Source organism: Tribolium madens, unplaced genomic scaffold (genome assembly GCF_015345945.1).
Source record: "Tribolium madens isolate multiple individuals breed KSU strain unplaced genomic scaffold, Tmad_KSU_1.1 Scaffold_71;HRSCAF=194;Tcas5.2_LG6, whole genome shotgun sequence".
In the NCBI taxonomy this organism is placed as follows: Eukaryota; Metazoa; Arthropoda; class Insecta; order Coleoptera; family Tenebrionidae; genus Tribolium; species Tribolium madens.
This window is the reverse complement of record NW_025401041.1, coordinates 4,074,875-4,094,795: the sequence shown is the minus strand read 5'-3', so window position 1 is coordinate 4,094,795 and position 19,921 is coordinate 4,074,875. Positions and strand designations below refer to the sequence as shown.

At 34.1% G+C, this 19,921-nt stretch overlaps 1 protein-coding gene across 1 annotated transcript in view; it reads right to left on the bottom strand.

Annotated features, from left to right (window-relative positions):
• The window catches only part of LOC123009073 (transcription-associated protein 1), a 28,422-nt gene extending 9,080 nt beyond the window's left edge, over positions 1-19,342 (bottom strand). The window contains exons 1-15 of the mRNA XM_044405193.1: positions 19,281-19,342; positions 18,928-19,110; positions 18,581-18,880; positions 18,339-18,533; positions 17,065-18,291; positions 16,918-17,013; positions 14,090-14,754; positions 13,898-14,042; positions 12,230-13,823; positions 11,485-12,167; positions 7,583-9,311; positions 4,482-4,803; positions 2,404-4,433; positions 1,981-2,354; positions 1,258-1,931 (exon numbers count right to left, since the gene is read on the bottom strand). Of these exons, the coding sequence (XP_044261128.1) occupies positions 1,258-1,931; positions 1,981-2,354; positions 2,404-4,433; positions 4,482-4,803; positions 7,583-9,311; positions 11,485-12,167; positions 12,230-13,823; positions 13,898-14,042; positions 14,090-14,754; positions 16,918-17,013; positions 17,065-18,291; positions 18,339-18,533; positions 18,581-18,880; positions 18,928-19,077 (10,184 nt within the window). The 5' untranslated portion in view covers positions 19,078-19,110; positions 19,281-19,342. The remainder of the gene's footprint in view (positions 1-1,257; positions 1,932-1,980; positions 2,355-2,403; positions 4,434-4,481; positions 4,804-7,582; positions 9,312-11,484; positions 12,168-12,229; positions 13,824-13,897; positions 14,043-14,089; positions 14,755-16,917; positions 17,014-17,064; positions 18,292-18,338; positions 18,534-18,580; positions 18,881-18,927; positions 19,111-19,280) is intronic.
• Positions 19,343-19,921: the final 579 nt, after the last annotated feature.

Here is a 19,921-nt window from a genome sequence, read left to right as displayed (position 1 = left end):
TCCAAATTATAAAAAAAAATAAAACTAGAAAGTTGAATATAGCCCAAAATATATTATGACATTTATAAAAATTCTGAAATTGTCAGCTCCCACTATACATATTAAAAACCATTTAATTTATTTTTTTAATTTTTGAAATCGGACTATTAATAAAAGATCTAAATGGCCTGTCGTTTTTTAAAAATCACCCTGTATGTAGAAAAACATAAATATGGGAGCAAGCGTTTTATGCTTAAAATACAAACTTACTTTCTATAAAAAAAACCTAACGGATACAAACAATTTTTTTTTAGGATTTTATCTTTCTAGTTAATTTTTTTCTGAAAGCAAATAGTTTAACCAAAAAAAGGAGAATGTTTTTTGTTCATCCTGGACATCCACAGCCCTTTATTTTCCCTTCATTTTATATTTTAAGCAGCTTTTAAAAAAATCGATTTATACAGGCTGTTTAAAAAGATTGTAATATACAGAGGGTGCACCAGAACTCGCGCCCCAGAAAAAAACGCCATGTAAGGAAAGATACCAGGAACATGGAAAAATATTTAAAAAAATTCTGTCTATAAAAATTTCGAAATTATGAGAGTTTAAATTTTGCACTTTGACTCTTATTTATTTCTGTTGGAAAAATAATTTTCCAAGAAGAAGAAACAAGGAAACTGTATCCTCAATTATTGTAACTCTATTTAATGTTATTTGTGGCTTTTATTGGCAAAATTTTTGTACTTTTACTGAATAATTATAAAAAAACATATACACGATCATTAGTATCATTAAATCGATAAAAAAAAACAAATGTCAAAAAATAAATGTCAGAATTTTTTGACAGAATCTTTTAAACATTTTTTCCATGTTCCTGCTACCTTAGCTTACTTGAAATTTTTCTCTGGGCTGCGAGTTCTGTCAGAAGGTAATAGTATGAACCAAAATAAACAAAAAAAACTTAATAAACATGCAAAGTCCGCGAAGTAATGGTTTCGGAGATATCAAAAATTATTCGTTTTTTAAAACATTTTAATGCAGTTTGTTCAAACAAAAAAGAGAAAATTTTCACATTCGATATTTCTGAAATCGTTACTTTGCGGACCATTGTTTATTAAGACTTTTTTGTTTATTTTGATCTATACTATTACCTACTCAAATACTTCATTTTTAACACCCTGTATATATAAGTTCAATTTTAAGCTCTAACGCCCTTAGGAAATATTTCCGGACATAAGTCCACAGAAAGGGACAGCCCTGTATATGTAAAATACTCACTGAAGCAACATCTTGGACCGATTATCCAAAATCTTGATCCATTTCTTCAATTTGAAGATTAACGTATGCAACTTCATCGAATTCGTTTGCGAAAAATCAAAATCCTTGGTAAAATCCTGTTTCATTTCCTTGAAAACTGGATCCTGATAGGTGGCTTCAGCCCTCCTAGCAAGACTCTCACTCGCGGCTGAATTAAACGTCACCACTGATCCAATATTCTCGACACCGATCCCAAAAGTCGACATTAATTTCTTCACAAAATTTAATATATGTGGTGTTATTTTAGCCTCATTCACACTTTCTCTATTCTCGAACGCAATTGCATAACATTTAGTCAAACCTTGTCGCAATTGTCTTAAAACCTCCTCGTACCAATTCTCTCTAAACCACTCCATTTGATTGGCTATCCCTTCAAGACTCGAAAGGGCGGTTGTGTGAATATCACGTTGCATTTTCATTATTTTCGAACAACGAATCATAGCCGGCGTTGCTTTAATCGATGATGTTTCACTAGTGGTAATTGTAGCAGTGTTACCACTCTCCTGTTGGTTACCCTGATCGGTTTCTTGCGATTGTTGCTGGACTGTGTTTGTTTTACGCGCCGTTGCGGTACGTAACGTCAAGTATAGTGTACGGATTGGGAAATACACAGCTTGGGGAAACATTCTACCAACCTAGAATAAACCAAATCACTAACAATAAACCCACCACTAGATTATTTACCTGACACAACAAATTCAAAATCACGTGACCTTCATACTGCACTAGACAATTGAGTAACTGTGGTGTCCACGGTAACCACAAAATGGGGGGTACCCCGACTGAATATTTATCCAAAGCGTCCATTAAACTCGAATTTTCGTCGTCGTAACTCAACAACCATAAAACTTTCGCCAAGTATTTGCGTGCTTTTGATTCGTTTTGGTGTCGACAAGCGTGCAAAAAACACGCCATTGCGTTCACACCCAAATTGATTTGACGTGCATCACGTGTAAAAACTTGTTCCAAATAGTCACCATAGAGAGCCCAAGCTTTAATCGAAGTGTCATGCATTTGTACAGCTGCACTAAACGCCTTATTGGCCTCGTCGGACTTGTCTGAAACAAAAATTGTAACACTACGCCACCTACAATCAACAATACGTACTACTTAAGTGATAAATCATCCCTTTAAGTGCATAAATCTCAGCGGTGAGTTCTTTCGCAAAATATTTCACATTGGTGTTATTAATCACTTCTAAACCTTCTTGAAGTTCATTTTTATTATTCATTGATGCCAACTGTAGATAACACTTAACTTGCTGTCGAATTTTTTGATAACAATCGACAATCGGGACACTTTTAATTGAATAAATCCGATTTAGTGACTCTAAACAAACACTAACCAATTTGTGTTTTCGTGCAACTTTCCCAAAATGAATTATCGACTGAGCTGATGCGTGTATGCCCAACATTGAATTTGTATTATTGGTATCCCTGATCGACTCATAGTGATTCACGATGACTTGATAATGGTGTTGTCGCCACGTGAAAATATCATTCCAGTGTGTCAAATCATCGGCGATTACCGGAAGTCGATTCCGCCATGTTTTCACAATGGCTTTCATATCGTGAAGTGAGTTTTGGTGTCCTTGAAGGAGACCTTTATGGATCTGGTAGGCTTCTTGCAACTCCATTATTTGTTGGGCGGCTTGAAGGTAGGGCAAATGGATGTGGCTAACAATATGCGGTAGGCGGCGCCACTCGTTGAGACAGAGGGCGCTAGCACTCTCAACATACCTCTCGACGAATTTCAACGGTTTACTCTCCTCAGGTTGACATATTAAAAGAAAACCACCATACATGGTAATCTTCCATCCCAACTCTTTGGGACAATTATACTCAACATTACTCAACACCTCCTTCATGATATCCCAATTGGGTATCCTCCAAGCACTCTCCAATAACAAATACGGATCATAAACCCCATTTTTCGCATACTCCATTAAAACATTCCACTCGTTTAATTCCTTCGTACACCGGATCCACCTCTCAGTCCATAATAACACCTCCCTCTGGGTGTGTGTAGGCACCGGTCCCATTGAATTATCCTGTTTGTGTTTAGCCATTGCTGAATCATACGCACTTTGTGCTTGTTCGAAAAACCCATGTTGTTCATACGCAATCGCAATACTAGTTTCCTTATAATGGGCGTGTTTGAGCCAAAGCCCCGCCCATAAATCCTCCTCACATAGAAGCGAGTATAGCTCACCCAACGAATCAAGAAGCTCGTTTTTTGATTGGTCGGTCTCGAAATCATAACAACTGGTATTGGTGGCTTTGGTTGAAGCCGGATCAAAGGCCATTTGTTCAAGTCCTAAGGCCATACGATGCCAGAGATTGTGTGATTTCCCGAGGTATTTCATAAGGGGCGGGGCGATTTGAATCGGGGGGTTGCACCGACTTAACGCCTCCACGAAAGTGTTAATTGCGCTCGGGTGACAATCTTTTTGGATTATGTGAGTACCGGAGGTGATAAACGGGAGGATTTCTTGTACGAGAATATTGCGTTGGTCCTCTTCGAGGATTTCCCAAATTCGGGGGAAAAACTGGAGCCAGACTTGTTCGGCAAGACTCGTATCCATGTGACATAATTGTGAGGCGGCTAGTAGAAACTGATCAGTAGTGACGTTTCTACTAACCTCAATAAACTCATAATGTTTTTTAATCATTTTCGAAATTGTTTCAGCTCGATCGATGGGTTTTTCCTCAATTGGTGGATTGGACTCGACATTTGACAAGTCTAAATCTAACACTTCTTCTTTGATTTCAGTCGTGGTGTAGAAATTTGGATTATCAATTTGCATACTGCTGAATTCTTCACGTTTTTCTGGTGAATTAATCACAGAAGTGATACTGGGTAAAATACTACTTTCGTGCGCCATCTGTATACAAGTATCAGGAACTGCAGTCACGAGTAACAATTCAATGCATTGTTTAATCCAATAGTGTTGACCGATGGCTTCCCAATTTTGCGAACACACTATGTATAGTAACCGGTCGTGTAAACGTCGTCTCATTGACTCGTCAAAAATTTTGAAAAATTTTGCACGAATGTGAGGCTGATTGCATCGTAAACCGGCCAAAAACGCCGGTTCTAGTTTCGAAGTCAATTCAGTTGTTTTTAAATTAACGTCACTGAAACAAAAATTTGAAGTAAAAATCACACTATATGAAATTTATTACGTGTAAACGTAGCTAACAAGTTCCAAAAATTGCGCATTGAGATCGGCATCTTCCGGGAAACGTTTTTCAACATATTGCATCATTTTTCCCAGAAGGATTGATTTTTCTCGAAGACTTGGTGCCTGATTGAGAGTTACAACATTCTTACATTTCATCCATTCTTCCAACATTTTTGTGATTGCTTTCATCACTTTTATGTCTTGGGTTTTTTCGATAAGACCGACGAGAATTGTGCCAATGAAGGTTTTGCGCATGTCGACGCCCATTACCACGACGCGGGTTTTGACAAGGTCGAGGCTCAAGATGAGAAGCTCGCTGTTGACTGAAAAATTAACTTTTAACAAAAATTGCAGTTCATTTTAAAGAATTTCAATAAAAGTTAAAGATATTAATGGATAGATATAAAAACTTATCAAGTAATTATTAAATTATGATTCTAACATTGTTGTTTAATTTTTTTTCTACATTTATTTCACCACTTAAATTTTTGATTAAAAATTATGCATGCGTCGGGTCATTTTTTTTAATTATTAGCTGCTAATGCACGTTCAAAACAGGCAGAAGTGTGCAAAAATCTCAGATAAAAACATAATTACAAAAATCTTATTCCATAATAACGTAAGTGAATTGCATACAATATTATAATTCTTGCAATGAAAAAGATATCTATAAAGTTACAAATTGATAACTTTCCCGGCGCATCCACCATTTTTTCCTAAAATATTTCATCTTCACAGAGTCATGCGTTCGATTACTCCAAACACATTAAATAAATTAAAAACACATTAATAAAATAAATTAATTACTAATCATTTTAAATTAAATAATAATTAAAAAAATACACGAGTACCACAATACAAGTAAGAGGTTGTAACACGCGTTTTTTATAGTATTTATTCTATTCAGCACTTTTTAAACTAAATTTATTATTATATTTGACAGTTAAAATTTTTGACATTTGACGTATGCAGTACCCAAATTATTTGTTTTTACAAAATCTATCAAATTAAGTAAATTTCTGACTGAAAAATGTAAACTTCTTATAAAAAAAACGCTTTAAATTCAAAGACAAAGACGGAATTTTACAATTATCTACTGTTTTGACATAATTTTTTTAATTGGGTCACTTTTGTCTTATGAGATCTTAATTAATCTAATAATTTACCAATTTCTTAGCTTTACTTTGAGAAAATCTATCAAACTTTGTAAATTTCTCCCTAAAACTTGCTGCAAATCTATCAGAACAAACAAAATAAAACATTTCAAATGTAATTTTGCAATTTCCTACCTTGTTTAAACAAAATATTCCAAATTTTGTTATTTTCTCGCTAAAAATACTCTTAATTTTCTCACTGAACTCTTTTGTCGATATAAGCAAAATAATATGCATTATAATACCACAAGTTTCCAAAAATTGATAAAATAATCAGTGGTGGAATTGCAAGAAATTGAAGCAATAAAAATAAAAAAGTCGTGCACCGTGGTGGAATTTCACGGTTTTTAGAAACTAATTTTTTTTTTACCAGTGGCGTAACGATCTGAATCTGACCTAAATCTAACATTATAAAATTTGATTTTATTTTCAAACTGTTTTTAATATTATTGTAATTAAGGTAAATAATAAAATAGTTTTTTTGTACAAACTTCAACTCCATTTCAAATTTCTCTTATTGAAACAAACTTGAAAGATTATTGTATGCCAAAGGATTCAATCGTGTAATTTTATAGTGATTTAATTGTAAATTTCTTAAATTACAAAATGCTCCATCTTTTATAACTTCACCTATATTTTCGAAATTTTTATCTTCAGATTTGAGAATGTTTTATTTCAAATTTATTTAGCATTTTATTCTAGTTCTAAAATTCAATGTAGGTTAAATACATTCAAAAGGTTTTTGTTTTTGCATTTTATTATGTGATTAACTATTTTTTTTTCACTTGTAGTTGTAAAAGGTACCATTATTTAGTTTGTTGAGAGGTTGTGAAGTTGTTTTCCTCTCCTAATAGTCAATAATGGATTAGAGATAGGTAAAAACCGATATTGGAGGTTCATCACAAGTACTAATGGAAGGCAAAATTAAATAAAAAAGATTTAAACTTACTCATTAAAAAACATCAGAATAATCCCACCTCTAATTCTTCTGTTTTTGTCTTTTGTCAAAACTGTCAATACAACAAATGGGTTTATTTTATGTTGAAATACTACCGGTAGTAGGGCAAGTTTTAACACTTTTTTTCTTTTCCTTTAATATTCCTTTGTTATTTTAACAAATATTTCATTTTAGAGTTAGAAAATTCTCTTAATGGATGCAGAAGTACAAAAATAAAATAACCTCAATTAGGATAAGAATAAAAAATACTCTCAACTTAAATTAATAACGCAGGTAAGTAATTGATTACGACATGTTACGTCTGAGTCAACATATCCATTAAGTAAGGTTATATTTTCCACCGTTGTATTTCTGAGTAATAAATGTGGTAGTAGTGGAAAAAATCTTATATAAAACACGGTAGAGAAGGTTTTTATAGTTTCGCATTTATTATTTATAAACAGCTCAGCTATAAAAATCTTTTCTCTACCTTGTGACATAATATACTATTATTCTTTTCTTATTAGTTATTACAATAGCGTAGTCAAATCATAAACACACGTAAATATCTTTAATAATTTTTCGAATTAAGCTTTTTAAGAACATTCGAAATCCCCACTATTTTATAATTTCACAAAAGTGGTGGAATTGCATGGAATTGGAGCAATGAAAATGAAAAAAGTCGCGCACCGTGGTGGAATTTTACGGTTTTTGGAGCTAATTTTGACAACTTTACCAGTGGCGTATCAATCTGGTTCTGGCCTAAATCTAACATAGTAAAAAATTATAAAATCTGATTTTATTTTCAAACAAATTCTTTTCAATTAAGGTAAATAATCAAATATTTTTTTACACAAACTTCAAACATCCTATTTCTCAATTTTATTGAAGCAAACTTGAAAGATTATTTAACTTCAACCTTGTTTTCGAACAATTTTAAATGTAGATTATATGATTTACAAAAAATAGTTTTTGCATTTAATTTTAATTAATAATTTTTCCCATACTCACTTGCGGCATATTCCGTCGACGTGGGTTGCAAATGCTCCTTGGCCAACCGATGCAAGACTCTCATAAACGGCGTAATCAACAAATCAATATACGAATGATTATTCGCACAGGCCGCTTTCAAAATCATCATAGTCCCAAACAAACTCGATGAATTCGCTTGTGCATTCGCTTCATATTTATTCAAACCTTCAAAAATTTCCTTCCCAACAGCCGTATACAAAATATCCAACTCCTCATATTTACACACTGTATTACTCGACCTTTCAGTCGGAAACAACGTCATCAATTTGGTCAAAAGTCCATGCACAAGTTTAATTATTTTATTATTAGTCGACGTAAGACACGCACTTAAACCACGCTGAAGCGGCTTAAAACTCGCCAAAATTTGCTCCTTCTTCAATACAGTGAGAAGATAAGTTAACAGTTCAAGTGCAGTGCAGACATTACCAATATTGGGGTTGGGTCCCTCAATCGTGAGGATTTTATCGAAGAAAGCGAGTTTGAGGTCGATTGGTTGGGGCCACAAATCGGGTTTGAGGGCAGTTTTGAGGAGGATGACACAACGACGGGAGAGTAACTCGCCGGGGGTGCTAGCAGTCGGATTACCAGGGTTTTGCGGTGTGCTATCATTGACTTGACACGCAAGACGTAGCAAAAAATTTAAAACTGTGTCAATGTGAACCCGATCTATAGGTTTGTTAATTCCAGGTTCCTGTTTTATCACCGGTGTGGGTGAATACGACGTTGAGGGTTGCACTGCTAATCTTTTTCGTTGATTTTCGAGCGAATCATCGAAATTTGAACGTTTCGTTGGGACATTCTCGACTGTTTCACCATCATTTTCCTCCTTAATTCCATACAATTCCCATTTTATTATAACCTCGGCTAACTCAACCGCCAATTTTCGGTGTTCCAAAGTGGCAGTGGGACTAAACCCGAGTCTTTGAATCGAATTCACCATATGTTGAACCAAATGGTGCCTCACAGGATAATAAACTTTGTAATGTTTGACTACTAGTTGCAAAATATGAAATAATTGTTGCATTGAATGTCCTTCATCAACAATGATTTTCTTCGTCCAATGAGTCAACATCGTGTTACCCTCTTCCATACGTAGAGGCATCGACGGTGTTAAAATCTCCAAAGCTTGTCTCACAACATTCCTAGCTTCGAGCGCATGCGCTTTCAATAAACTATGAAACACTTGCAGGATTATTTTCCGATGAATTGCAAACTTATCAATGATGTGTGATAACAAAAGATGACCGTGATATCTCGTCGCTGGATCGAAACAATTTTCGACTAATAAACACGGCCATGCGAATGTCATCAAACGTCGCAATTTCGAGCTTTGTGTTTTATTATGGTCGTGGATGTGTGGACTCGCTTGTTCGACTAAAAGACACGAGAATTGTAATAAAGCGATTCGGACACAGTCGGCTGTGGGAAAGGGGTTATCAGGATCGATGAGTTTGTTGATAAAGACTGAGACAACGTTGTCGGGGCTGTCTTGATAGGGCATTGGGGGCCCTCCGACGAGTTTGTTGGTTTCGCCCTTTTCGAAACTGACAGCAAAGCAAGGGATTAGAATGAATTGGAGGACTTTCGATTTGAGTTCTTGTGACATGGTGTTGGTGGGGAAGAGTTTCACGAAACGGAAAAAAGCCGAGCGTTTCCATTCCACGGTGTAGTTTTGGGCCACTGTGTTGGCGAGGAAGTCTTTCAAGAACTGGAAAAAAAAAGAAAAAAAGGTTTGCAAATAAAAGCCATAAATATTAATTTATTAATAAATAATAATATTCAATTCTGTAAATTTAATAATCGTTGTTATAATTTACTTAATCTTCAAATTAGACAAAATTAGACAGAAATCAAAAATTTGGGTAAAAATACTATACAGGAGTCTCATAGAGTTGACGAAGTCAATTATTCACATCCTTTAAATGTTAAAATATTCAAAAATGTTAATGCTTAAAGTTAAATATTTTTTTATTTATGAATTCTAGACATTTGAAAATTTAAGTTGTGTTAGATAGAAAAACAAAAATCAGGTGTTCCCATAAAATCTTTCAAGTTATTTAACTTTTAATGAAATTCTTCATTTCTTTAACTTTTTGAAATTTGCAATACACTTCTCAAATTGTAAACAGTTTATTTTTTATTATTTTTAGTTTTTGTGTAATAGTTTTTAAAAAAAGTAACTGTTCGTTAAAGAAATCAAAATATGCTTAACAAAGGTAGAGATATTATAGTCACGTGACATATGGCAAAAAAGCGCTCAAGTGTAAGTTGCTCAAAGCAACTATTTTAAATTTCTCTTTTATTTTAAACGTTTGTGAACAACTTTTTCCATATTTTTTTATTATTTATTAACTCTTAAGTTAAATACACTGCTTCGCAATTGTATTATTATTTTGTATTATGTTTAAACTTTAGTAATTTTATCTTATTATATTTTTTTGAGAAATATCTTTCTTGGTAAGAATCGAAAATTCAGCTGTAAAAATTGCAAAAAAATATTCATTTTGATACTAAAGCCAATTTAAAACTGTGTTTTGTTTTGAAATTTACATAAATAATGACAAAAAAAGTAGTTAACATAAAAATTATGTTTCAATATGTTTTTCTGTACCGGATAAATTATTTTTACAGTTTTAAGACACGTCAAAAACTAATAAAAATTGTTTAAACATGGAAATAAAGAAATATACAAGAAACAAAGAACTTTCTACAAAATTTCTTGAATTTAAGAAATTTCTAGATAAAACATACTATAAATCAATCAACATAAACAAAAATAACGAATGTTAAACTGAATTTATCAACTTTTCGGTTTGTTTTTACAAAACCTATAAAATCATGTCAATTTCTGTCTGAAAAACGCTCTAAATTTAACAAGATAAACAAAAATAAAGCATTTCAGACTAAATTTTATAGTTTATTTTCAGATTTGTTTTGAATTTACTAAGTTTCTTGGTGAAAAACACCCTAATTTTTTGTTCTATATTCTATTTTATTATCTTTTTTTTAATAAAAAAAACACTAAATTTAAAGACAAAAACGAAAATAATACTGTCCCAAAGGAAATTTTAAGATTTTGTTTCGTTACAATTTTTCAAATTTGGTTAGTTTTTCTATGAAAATTTGATTAATCTATTACTTGACCATTTTTTTTTTAATTTACCTTGACAAAGTCTACCAAACTTCGTAAATTTCTCCCTGAAACTCGGTGTAAATCCATCAGCACAAGCAAAATGGTGCATTTCAGGTGTAGTTTTGCAATTTCCTACCTTGTTTTGGCAAAATATTCCAAATTTGTGACTTTCTCTTCAACAAATACTCTTGAATTCAGAAAATACTTCATTTCAGATTCAGACTTAATTTAGTGATTTTTCAGCTTTTTCAAAATCACTAAGATTTTTGAGGTGCTGAGTGCTAAATTAAATGGATTTCTGACATAATTTCATAAAAAAAAAGACATACATAATTCAGTCATTTTCTACTTTGTTGTTTTTTTTAATTGCAAGTTTCTCGCTGAAAGACACTTGTAAAAGCTACTACATTTTCTAAATTTCGTCCTGAAAAAAAATTAAATTTATCGAATTATTGAATTGACATTAATGCGTTTCAAACTTAATTAAAGAAAAAGACGGAATTGAACGATTTTCTGCTTTATACTTTCTCAATAAAAAAAAAGTTCTCATTCTATTAAAGCAAAATAACTTCTTTTTCAAGTGTAGCCATAACCATTTTCTGTCGTGTCAAACAAAAACTAAGTAAATCAAAATATTTCTGCTTATTTACCTAAAATTCACAAAACAAGACAAAAACAAAAGTGACTTTCTTTTTGTTTTTTTCTCTATATTATTAATTTTATTTTGGTCTTAAAAAAAAATAATTACCTGAAACTCCGGTATGAACCTGTGGCATAAACACCTCAAGAGTTGGAATAACAAATCGACATTATTCGGATGATAACAGAAATAATGCAGAAGAATCTTGACTAAAAGCTTCGGCTCCTTCCAATGCGGATAGTCCAAATTATCGACATTTTTATGTCTCTCCTGATACGCATCATCGCACCAAATCTGTTTCAACGCTTCCACCAACTCCTGTTGTTCCGACAACCACTGATCATCACACTTAATCAACAACGAAATAATCCTGATACTCTGATATTGCAATTCGTTACGTTCTTGCACACTTAGAGTATAATTAACATGAACATTAGCAAGCGCCATTTGAATCAATCTCTTAACCATATTATTTTGAATATAATCACGAAAACTCTTCCCGTCTTTGTGTTTAATCAAAAATTCAAGATAACGACTAAACTGTTTATCCTTAATGTATGTATCATCAAGAAACATATCGAGAGTATCACCAGGATAACGTAACAAAAATTTCATTAAAACTTCCCGAAACGGAGAACTGGCTTCGATTAACATAGCCTGCTCGGCTTGCAGAATAAGTTGACACAACTGGTTTATAAATTTCGAGGAGGCGGCTGGTGTTTGGTGGTAGATTCCGATAATAGTGACGATTTTTTGCTCCTCATCGCCTTTCTTCGAAACACCGTTCGACACTAAAAAAAACACAAATAAACAGGGGCCGTTCTAATAACGGCCGTTTGACATCCACACTCACCTTTATGACTGTTTGTCAAATTTTCGAGCAGTTGTTTCAGTAGTTGTTTCAAAAGTTCCAAAAGTTGCTCACACAAACTCTCGTTGATATTCAATGGAAACAATTGGGTTAAATATGACAGCATTTTAACACCATTAAGTGTCAAATTTTTCGCATCACCCAACGTTAAAAGGAACGGTTTAATAGTTTGATAGACTAAATCCTTGTTGACTTGGTATCCAGCGAGAAAATCTCTCATACACTCGAATGCAGTTTGTTGTAATTCGGCGTTGGGCTTTTCTAATGCTTTATACAACACTTGGAAAATTTGTTCTCGGACTTCTTCAAGGTAATGACACGCTGCAAGGACACGTAATGCAGATTTTCTCAATGGAATAAAATTGGTAATGTTTTTGTAACAACTAAAAGTGTTCAATTTGACATCTTCACTATTACAGAGTGATAGCAAGTCGAGTATGAACAAGTTGTGTTCTTTTATCGATAGATCGATTGTGAAAAGTCGAGGATTTAAAGTGGTGCAAAATTGGTTCCCGTCCATTAGCCCCATTTGGGCAATTGCCGGTTGATGCTTGAGTAAATGCTTAGTCGGTGGTACCATATCGGCTAACACCTCCTTGAATGGTTCCATAACCGACGTCACTGATTTGTTCTGTTTCTCGGCCAATAAACGCAACGAATGCATCGATTGTTCTCTCACCATAGTATGTGGACTCGTCACTTGTCTCACCAACTCATGTGTGACCTCATGCAACGCCTTCTTTTGCAAATCACGTGTTTCTTGATCGGCCCCTTTTGGCGGTTCCGTCACACAAACATTCAACATCTTTTCGAGATTATTCTTCGCCATATCGAGTGCCCCACTCGATACTTCACCCGTCAAATCCATCATAACAAAAAGCAACGCTTTTAAAAACGTAAACATGTGTTCATACACCCACTTTCGGGCACATCTCTCAAACATAAAATTAATCGCAATACAACCACCCAATTTTGCATACCACGCCCTCTCGTAGCAAAGTGCACACATTTTCTCTGATAAATATTCGATTAAAGGTAGCCGACACGCCATTTCTTTACTCCCGAGTAGAGTCGATGCCGTATCGAGAATCAAGACAAGCCCCACATGACCCGGTTTACACAGCTCCTTCTCCTCGTGCCCCATTATCACAGCAAGAGCGTCGACTAGAACAAGAGGATCAAGCGCAACTTGTTCGTTGTGTTTCGGGGTGCACGCAAAAGCCCCCGATTGTTGCGCCACTGCCACCATGGTGTAATGACGAACTACGGCGACCATAAGGGCCACCACCGGTTGACGGAGTTCTTTAATCGCCGCAGCGACGAACATACCAGTAAGGGCGGTTTGATGGGTCTCACGTGCTTGCTTATAAATGCTCTTATAGACCGAACCTTTTACTTGAGGAATGGTTTTAGGGTCCTGGAATGACGAGTGAAGGAAAAGATTGATTAGGATGTTTTTATCGTCGCTGAGGTTACGAGAAGCGGTAAGGTAGTAATTTATCACTTCCCAGGCTTGTTTCCGGTAGAACGAGTCGGTGTTGCTTTGTTTAAGGGCGTTGAAGGCGGTCTCAATTATCTGTAATAGAAAAGTTAGGCAACACACAATACGTAATTTAGCAACCAACATTACACGCATGCGCATCAACCTACCTTTTGAACCGGAAACTCGATCGTCTTATCCTGATCATAGAATTTTGCAATAATCGCTGGTGGGTCATAATCTGACGATACATAATCGAGTTTTTGTGGTTCAATCATCATTTTCCTATTCCCACCTCCAAACTTGCCTAAAACCCTAAAAAAAACATTAAACCACCCCTCAAAACAAGTCACTTAACTCACTTAAACGCCACTTGCGCCACCTGGTCGTTATTCCTCAAAGTTCTCCACAATGCTTGCATCAAATCGGCCCTGACCGGTTGTATATGCTCATAGAGAAAATCATGTTGTAAATTATCAACACACAATTCCAATGTTCTCAATCCTTGACTTATCAAAATATGTGAACCGTTTAAAGCCGATACTAATGGATCCATCAACATTGGTAGATACGGCAAGAGTGAACTTAACCGAACCGGAACGGTTAAACACAACTCGACGAATAAATCTTTCATGTGTTGTTTGTGTAAACCGCTTTGTAATCGGTTTAAACCTTCAAGAAGGTTAGGCAAGAGAGGGAGAAACTCCTGGTAGAGTAAATCGTGACTACCGCCACCTATCGACCGGAAAAGAGCCCTCAAAAGAAGGAAATAATTGTAGGGCTCTTTTGCACTCATTGCCAATTCCATTGATCTGTTGACGATTTGGTGTAAATGCGGCCTTAACATATTCTCGTTTTCTTGAGGAAATAATGAAACGCTTCCAAACACCAATTTAAATAATTTCAAATACAAATTACTTCGTTCCAGATTCGAACCCATCTCCTCCATACGTTCCAATAAATATTCGACTAAAACAGTCGCGAAAATCGGACTCGTGGCCGGGTTCGCCAGCAAAGTGTTCGGGACCTAAAAGTAAAAAAAATTTTCAAAAAATTTAAAAAAAAAATAATTATCATTATTTTTGCACTGTTCTATTACTACATCAATTTTTAATGCCAACACTACTGTTCATTACAAATTTATGAGAATTTTTAGAAACATTTCTTTTCGAAGGTCATCATTATACTACAAAATTAAAAAAAAATTAACTAAGAGAAATTTTTTATCGAAAAATCGTAAATAGAAATAAGAATTTTTAAGTTTTTAGCTTTATTTTCGAAAAACTAAGGCATGAGTATAGACAAAAATCCAAAATTAAATATTCTTAACCTCTTAATCATAAATTATCGTTTTTTTTTTTCAGGTATGAATTAGAAATATACAAAATGTAACAAAAAGATGGACACAAAAAGTAACCTGAAATTTTCCAGGTCAAAATAACCCCACTTGTCTCTATACAGTTTAAGAGATGCCAAAGTTTAACAACTATTTTAGTTTTTCTTTAATAATTTCTTAATAGAGTATCCGATTTTTATGCAAATTGGTACATGCAATTTGCTATAAAAACCACATGTTTTGGTGCTAAATCTCTTATTTTATGATTATTGTAAAGTAGTTATCTAGTAACACATTTTAAACCATATTTTTGTTATGTGAGGGGTGTAATTCTTTTTTTATTTAAAAGGTACCTTATTTTTAAACAATTTTTGGTATCGTATAAAATTTTTCTATGGGCCTTGGTTTTAGAATAAAAAAATATTTGTCAAAATTTCAAAGGTACACCATTTGTTATTTTTCTTGAAATCGTGTTTTTATGTTTTAATAACGTTAAGAGAGCAAAAAAAAAAACGAAAAAAACAGAAACAGTGACCTACAACTACAACAACTGAAAATGTTCTCTGTTCCAAAATGGTAAAAGAAAGAACTTTCCATACCCAAATTTCAAGGCGACACAAAACACAAGTTAATATTTAAATTATCATCATTTGATAGGTCATTTTAAGATTCCAATATTGCGAAACAGCCCTATATATTAGAATAAAAAATGTTACAAGTTTTTTTTTTCAAAAAAGTGATCCGTTGACGTAGATTGATGTATTAAAAACTCGAAGCAATTTTTTAATTTTAATAATTTTCAATTATTTAAAATTCTTTAAATTTAAAACAATTACAGTAAATATTCGAAATGTTGTTCTTTTTCTCGCGAGCACAAATCAATGCGAGCATAAAAGTTTCTTTAAACAATTCTTAATATTTTTTCAGGTAACTGATTTTTTTGGAAAGTAATGAGAATTTTTACTAAATCCACAAATAAATAAAAACAAATTAAGATTTTTTTCAACTTGAGCACTAAAGTAATACATATTTACAAACGGTCTCTTTCAACATTCATTACTTATATGAATTTTTGAATGAATTTGTTAAATTCATAAAAATACGCCATTTTTCGCTAAAAGAGTGAGTGCGACAGAGAGGTTCAAGGGTGGTATCCAACCCAAATAATGGAAAAGTGAGAAAATAAATAAAAATTATTTTTTGCGACTATCAAAAAATGTTTAACATTTTTTTACACAAACAACATTTTAGCATAGTACAAAGTTGTTATAAATGATTTTCATCTAGCCAGCTGTGAATTTTCCATGTAAAATAAAAAATATCGCTTTACGAAAATAGGGGTACCTACTTGTTTTAACTCAAAATTAAAAAATAATAGACCTCAATTATAAACTTGTTTGCTTCCAAAGTATACATTATTATCAATTATTATTGGAAATTAGTTGAAACAATAAAAGTTTAATTAACAACAATTTATTAATAATTAATAAGTGACACTAATGACAGAACTAGAGCTTTCAAAAAAGTAGAGCGGCACAAATAAAGTTACATGCAAAAAAATTCCAAAGCTGTCTAGATGAAAATCATTTATAACCACTCTGTATATTTTAGAAAGACATTAGATACATATTATACAAATTATTATTTTTCTTCGTCAAATTAGCATAAATTAACAGTTAAACAGTTAAAAAATCTGAAAAAATTCACATGAAAAAAAAGTTTTTGATATAAACCTAAAATATACTCTTGGCAGACTCACCCTGAATAAAATGTTTTTTCAACAAAAAAAAAAAAAATTAATTTTTAAATTTTAAATAAAATTTAAAATATCACTAAAAAATGCTTGTTGCTTACCGTTTGTAACGTGGGATTCTTGTAAACCCTTTCGACCAAATACTCAATAGTGGTGGAAAAAATCTCGTGAAACGTTTGTGGATTCATCATCGAAAACTAAAACCCAAAAAAATTAAACCCGAAAAACGCACCCCTGAAACCACATACCACTCCACTGAAATGCTCCAAAACAACCTTCTCTTCTTTATTCCTCTCATTTTGTTGGTTGATCCTTTGGGGACCTGTCACTTGAGGCCCGGGATACAACGTGTAAATATCTAAAGCTTTTAAAGCCCACTTGACTAATCTGACAAAAACAAGTGTTTCATGGGGTTGAAAATGCTTCGTCGCGACTGAACTATGACTAGAACTCGACTTACAAGCCGAACAACCCCACGTAATCGTCTTGACACCACAAACAAGAGTTTTAACAAGACTATGATAATCAGCAACGTTGTAATTATTATTTTGTGGGAAACCAAACTTTGATTTCTCTTCTTTCTGCTCGTTGCGACTCTGAGTCGTCGCTAGAGCGTTTTCGAGTACTTCAGCCGGGTTTTGAACCCCCTCTTCACTCTTAACCTCAACTTGACTCTTATTATTTTGTTGTTTGGATTTTGCAGTCAAAATCGGGAGTTGTATCTTGGCGATTGTTTTAAACTTGACAACAAAAACTTCAAGCATGCGCATGAGTAACTCCCGCCCTTCGGTGCTGTTCTCGGAATCCGAACGTAACCGAATACAGTCGACGAGATTCAAGAGTAGTTTACACGACATTGTTTGTATAGTCGTTGCCAACGTATCATCATGCACATTCTTACTAAACAAATGAACAGCACGAGTTAAATCACTGAGTGGCAATTGTTGTCTCACGTGATGCACTAAATCAGCCAATGTCGAGTAAGCAAGTGGGCGGAGCGACTCATGTGTCGTCCAACCACGTCCCAGAAGGACATCCTCATCGAATAATTTCTCCATGTGGGGCACAAAACGGTTTCGTAAGTCAGTGGCGAGGATATGTCGAGCAGCGATGAGTAACTCGCGACGGAGATGAGCCACTTCCATGGGGCACAACATCAGGAGCCCTAACATGCCTTGCACCATCATAGTGGAGTGGTTTTGGACGTGGTCGAGGTAAAACTTGATGATGTAAGCGAGGAATGATAAGGTTTTCACTTGGGCCCCCATAAAGTCCACGAAGATTTCTTTGTTGAACGTGGGGGCTTGGCGTTGCTCAAGACTGGGTTGCAAGGTGATTGTCTTCATTATTAAGGGGATGAAGTCGCTGACGTCTTGATGGACGCTTTGTTTATACAGTTGGTACATGAGGACCACGATTATGGGGAGCTCCTGGAGGACTTTGAGCGAAAGGACGGCTTTGGGGATCAAATAATACTAAAAAGAGTTTTATTTAATTATTGAAATTATTAAAATTCACCCACCGTGACTAAAGTGTCGTCTTTATTCTTCTTCTCTGTTTGTATAGTCGTCATAGTAAACGTCTCCTTGAGTAATTCCTCGATGTTGAGTTCGTTTAAATTATTGACTTTGATTGGAGCCCTAGGTTCGAAAATCTTGTCCATGTGATTGGGCAAATCCGAATAAATCGATTTAACAAACTGGAGGAAATGTTGTATCTAAAAACACAATTGTGACAAAGTCGTTACATTTTTTCCCCTCTTACTTCCAAATTAAACGCTGGCCGGTATTGTTTATGCAACTCTATGATGATTTTCAAACAGATTAAAACATTCTCTTCGTTGTCAATCTCAAGTAATCGCAACATGAGAGACAAAATAGATTTAACATAAGGTCTCAGAAGATCGTTGGTTGGCAATCTGTACAACATTTCGAGGATTAGTTTGCGAACTTGTTGGATGTTATACTCGGCGATGAAATGGGGATCGCCCTCTTCGAGTATCTTCAGGAAGATTTTCACCGAGTGGTCCAAAAAACTTTGATAGAGAGACGACGAGAGAATGATCTGAAAGTGGGTTTTGAAAATTTTGGACGGGTTTTGGGCTTCTGTACCTCGAAATTTTTGCTGATTTCTTGCGTGGCTTTCAATTTCAGGACGTCTTTGCAGTTGGCGTCGCCCAGCATCGTGACGTAGCTCCTGAACTGGTTCATTTGGGTCGTGTGGGGGTCGACGCCCGCCATACTCGACGAACTTGACTGCATTTTGGGGCGACTCTACTTCTCACATCGTGAAACCTTCAAAAACAGCAATAAACATTCAAGCAAAAATGGGGGTAAAATGCTCAATTTGAGTTGTGAATCAAAAACATAACCTCTAAATCAAAACAATCAAGTAACCAGCTTAATGTTGAATAATTTCACAGTTGCAACAAATATAATGATAAGTAACGTTAATTTGTACTTACTTTTTGTAAAATTACGCTTTTTTCGCGCACTACAATATATTTTTTCGTGTTTTAAACATTTTCACAATGAATGAATAAAAAGTGAAAAAGGTAAAGTGAGTGAAGAAGTGGTCAAGGCTACGCTTTGTTGTGTAGCCAACAAGGGGGGAAATACATTTTTTATGGATTTTTTTTGCTAATAAATTAGAAGAGGAGACAATCTATAAAACATGTAGCAAGATAATTCAATCTAGTTTTGGTTAAATATGAAAACAAGTCTCTTTGAGTGAAGAAGTGGCTAAGGCTACGCTAGTTTGTGTCACAGGAAATACACTTTATATGGAATTTTTGGCTAATAAATAGGAAAAAAGACAATGTAAGACATGTAAGTAGAAAATTAAATTTTGTTTTAGTCTATGCTTCGTTAAAAACCTTTTTGTTTTGAAAAAAACATTTTCACACAATGTGAATGAAAAGTGAGTAAGGTAAAGTAAGTGAAGAAGTGACTAAAGCTACGCTGTGTTGTATGACAGAAAAATACACTTTTTATAGCATGTTTTCGCTAATAAATAAAAAAGACAATGTAAAACATGTAAGAGGGTAATGCACCTTTTTTTACTTACTTAATTTAAAAAAATTATATTTTGTGCAGTAGGCAACCA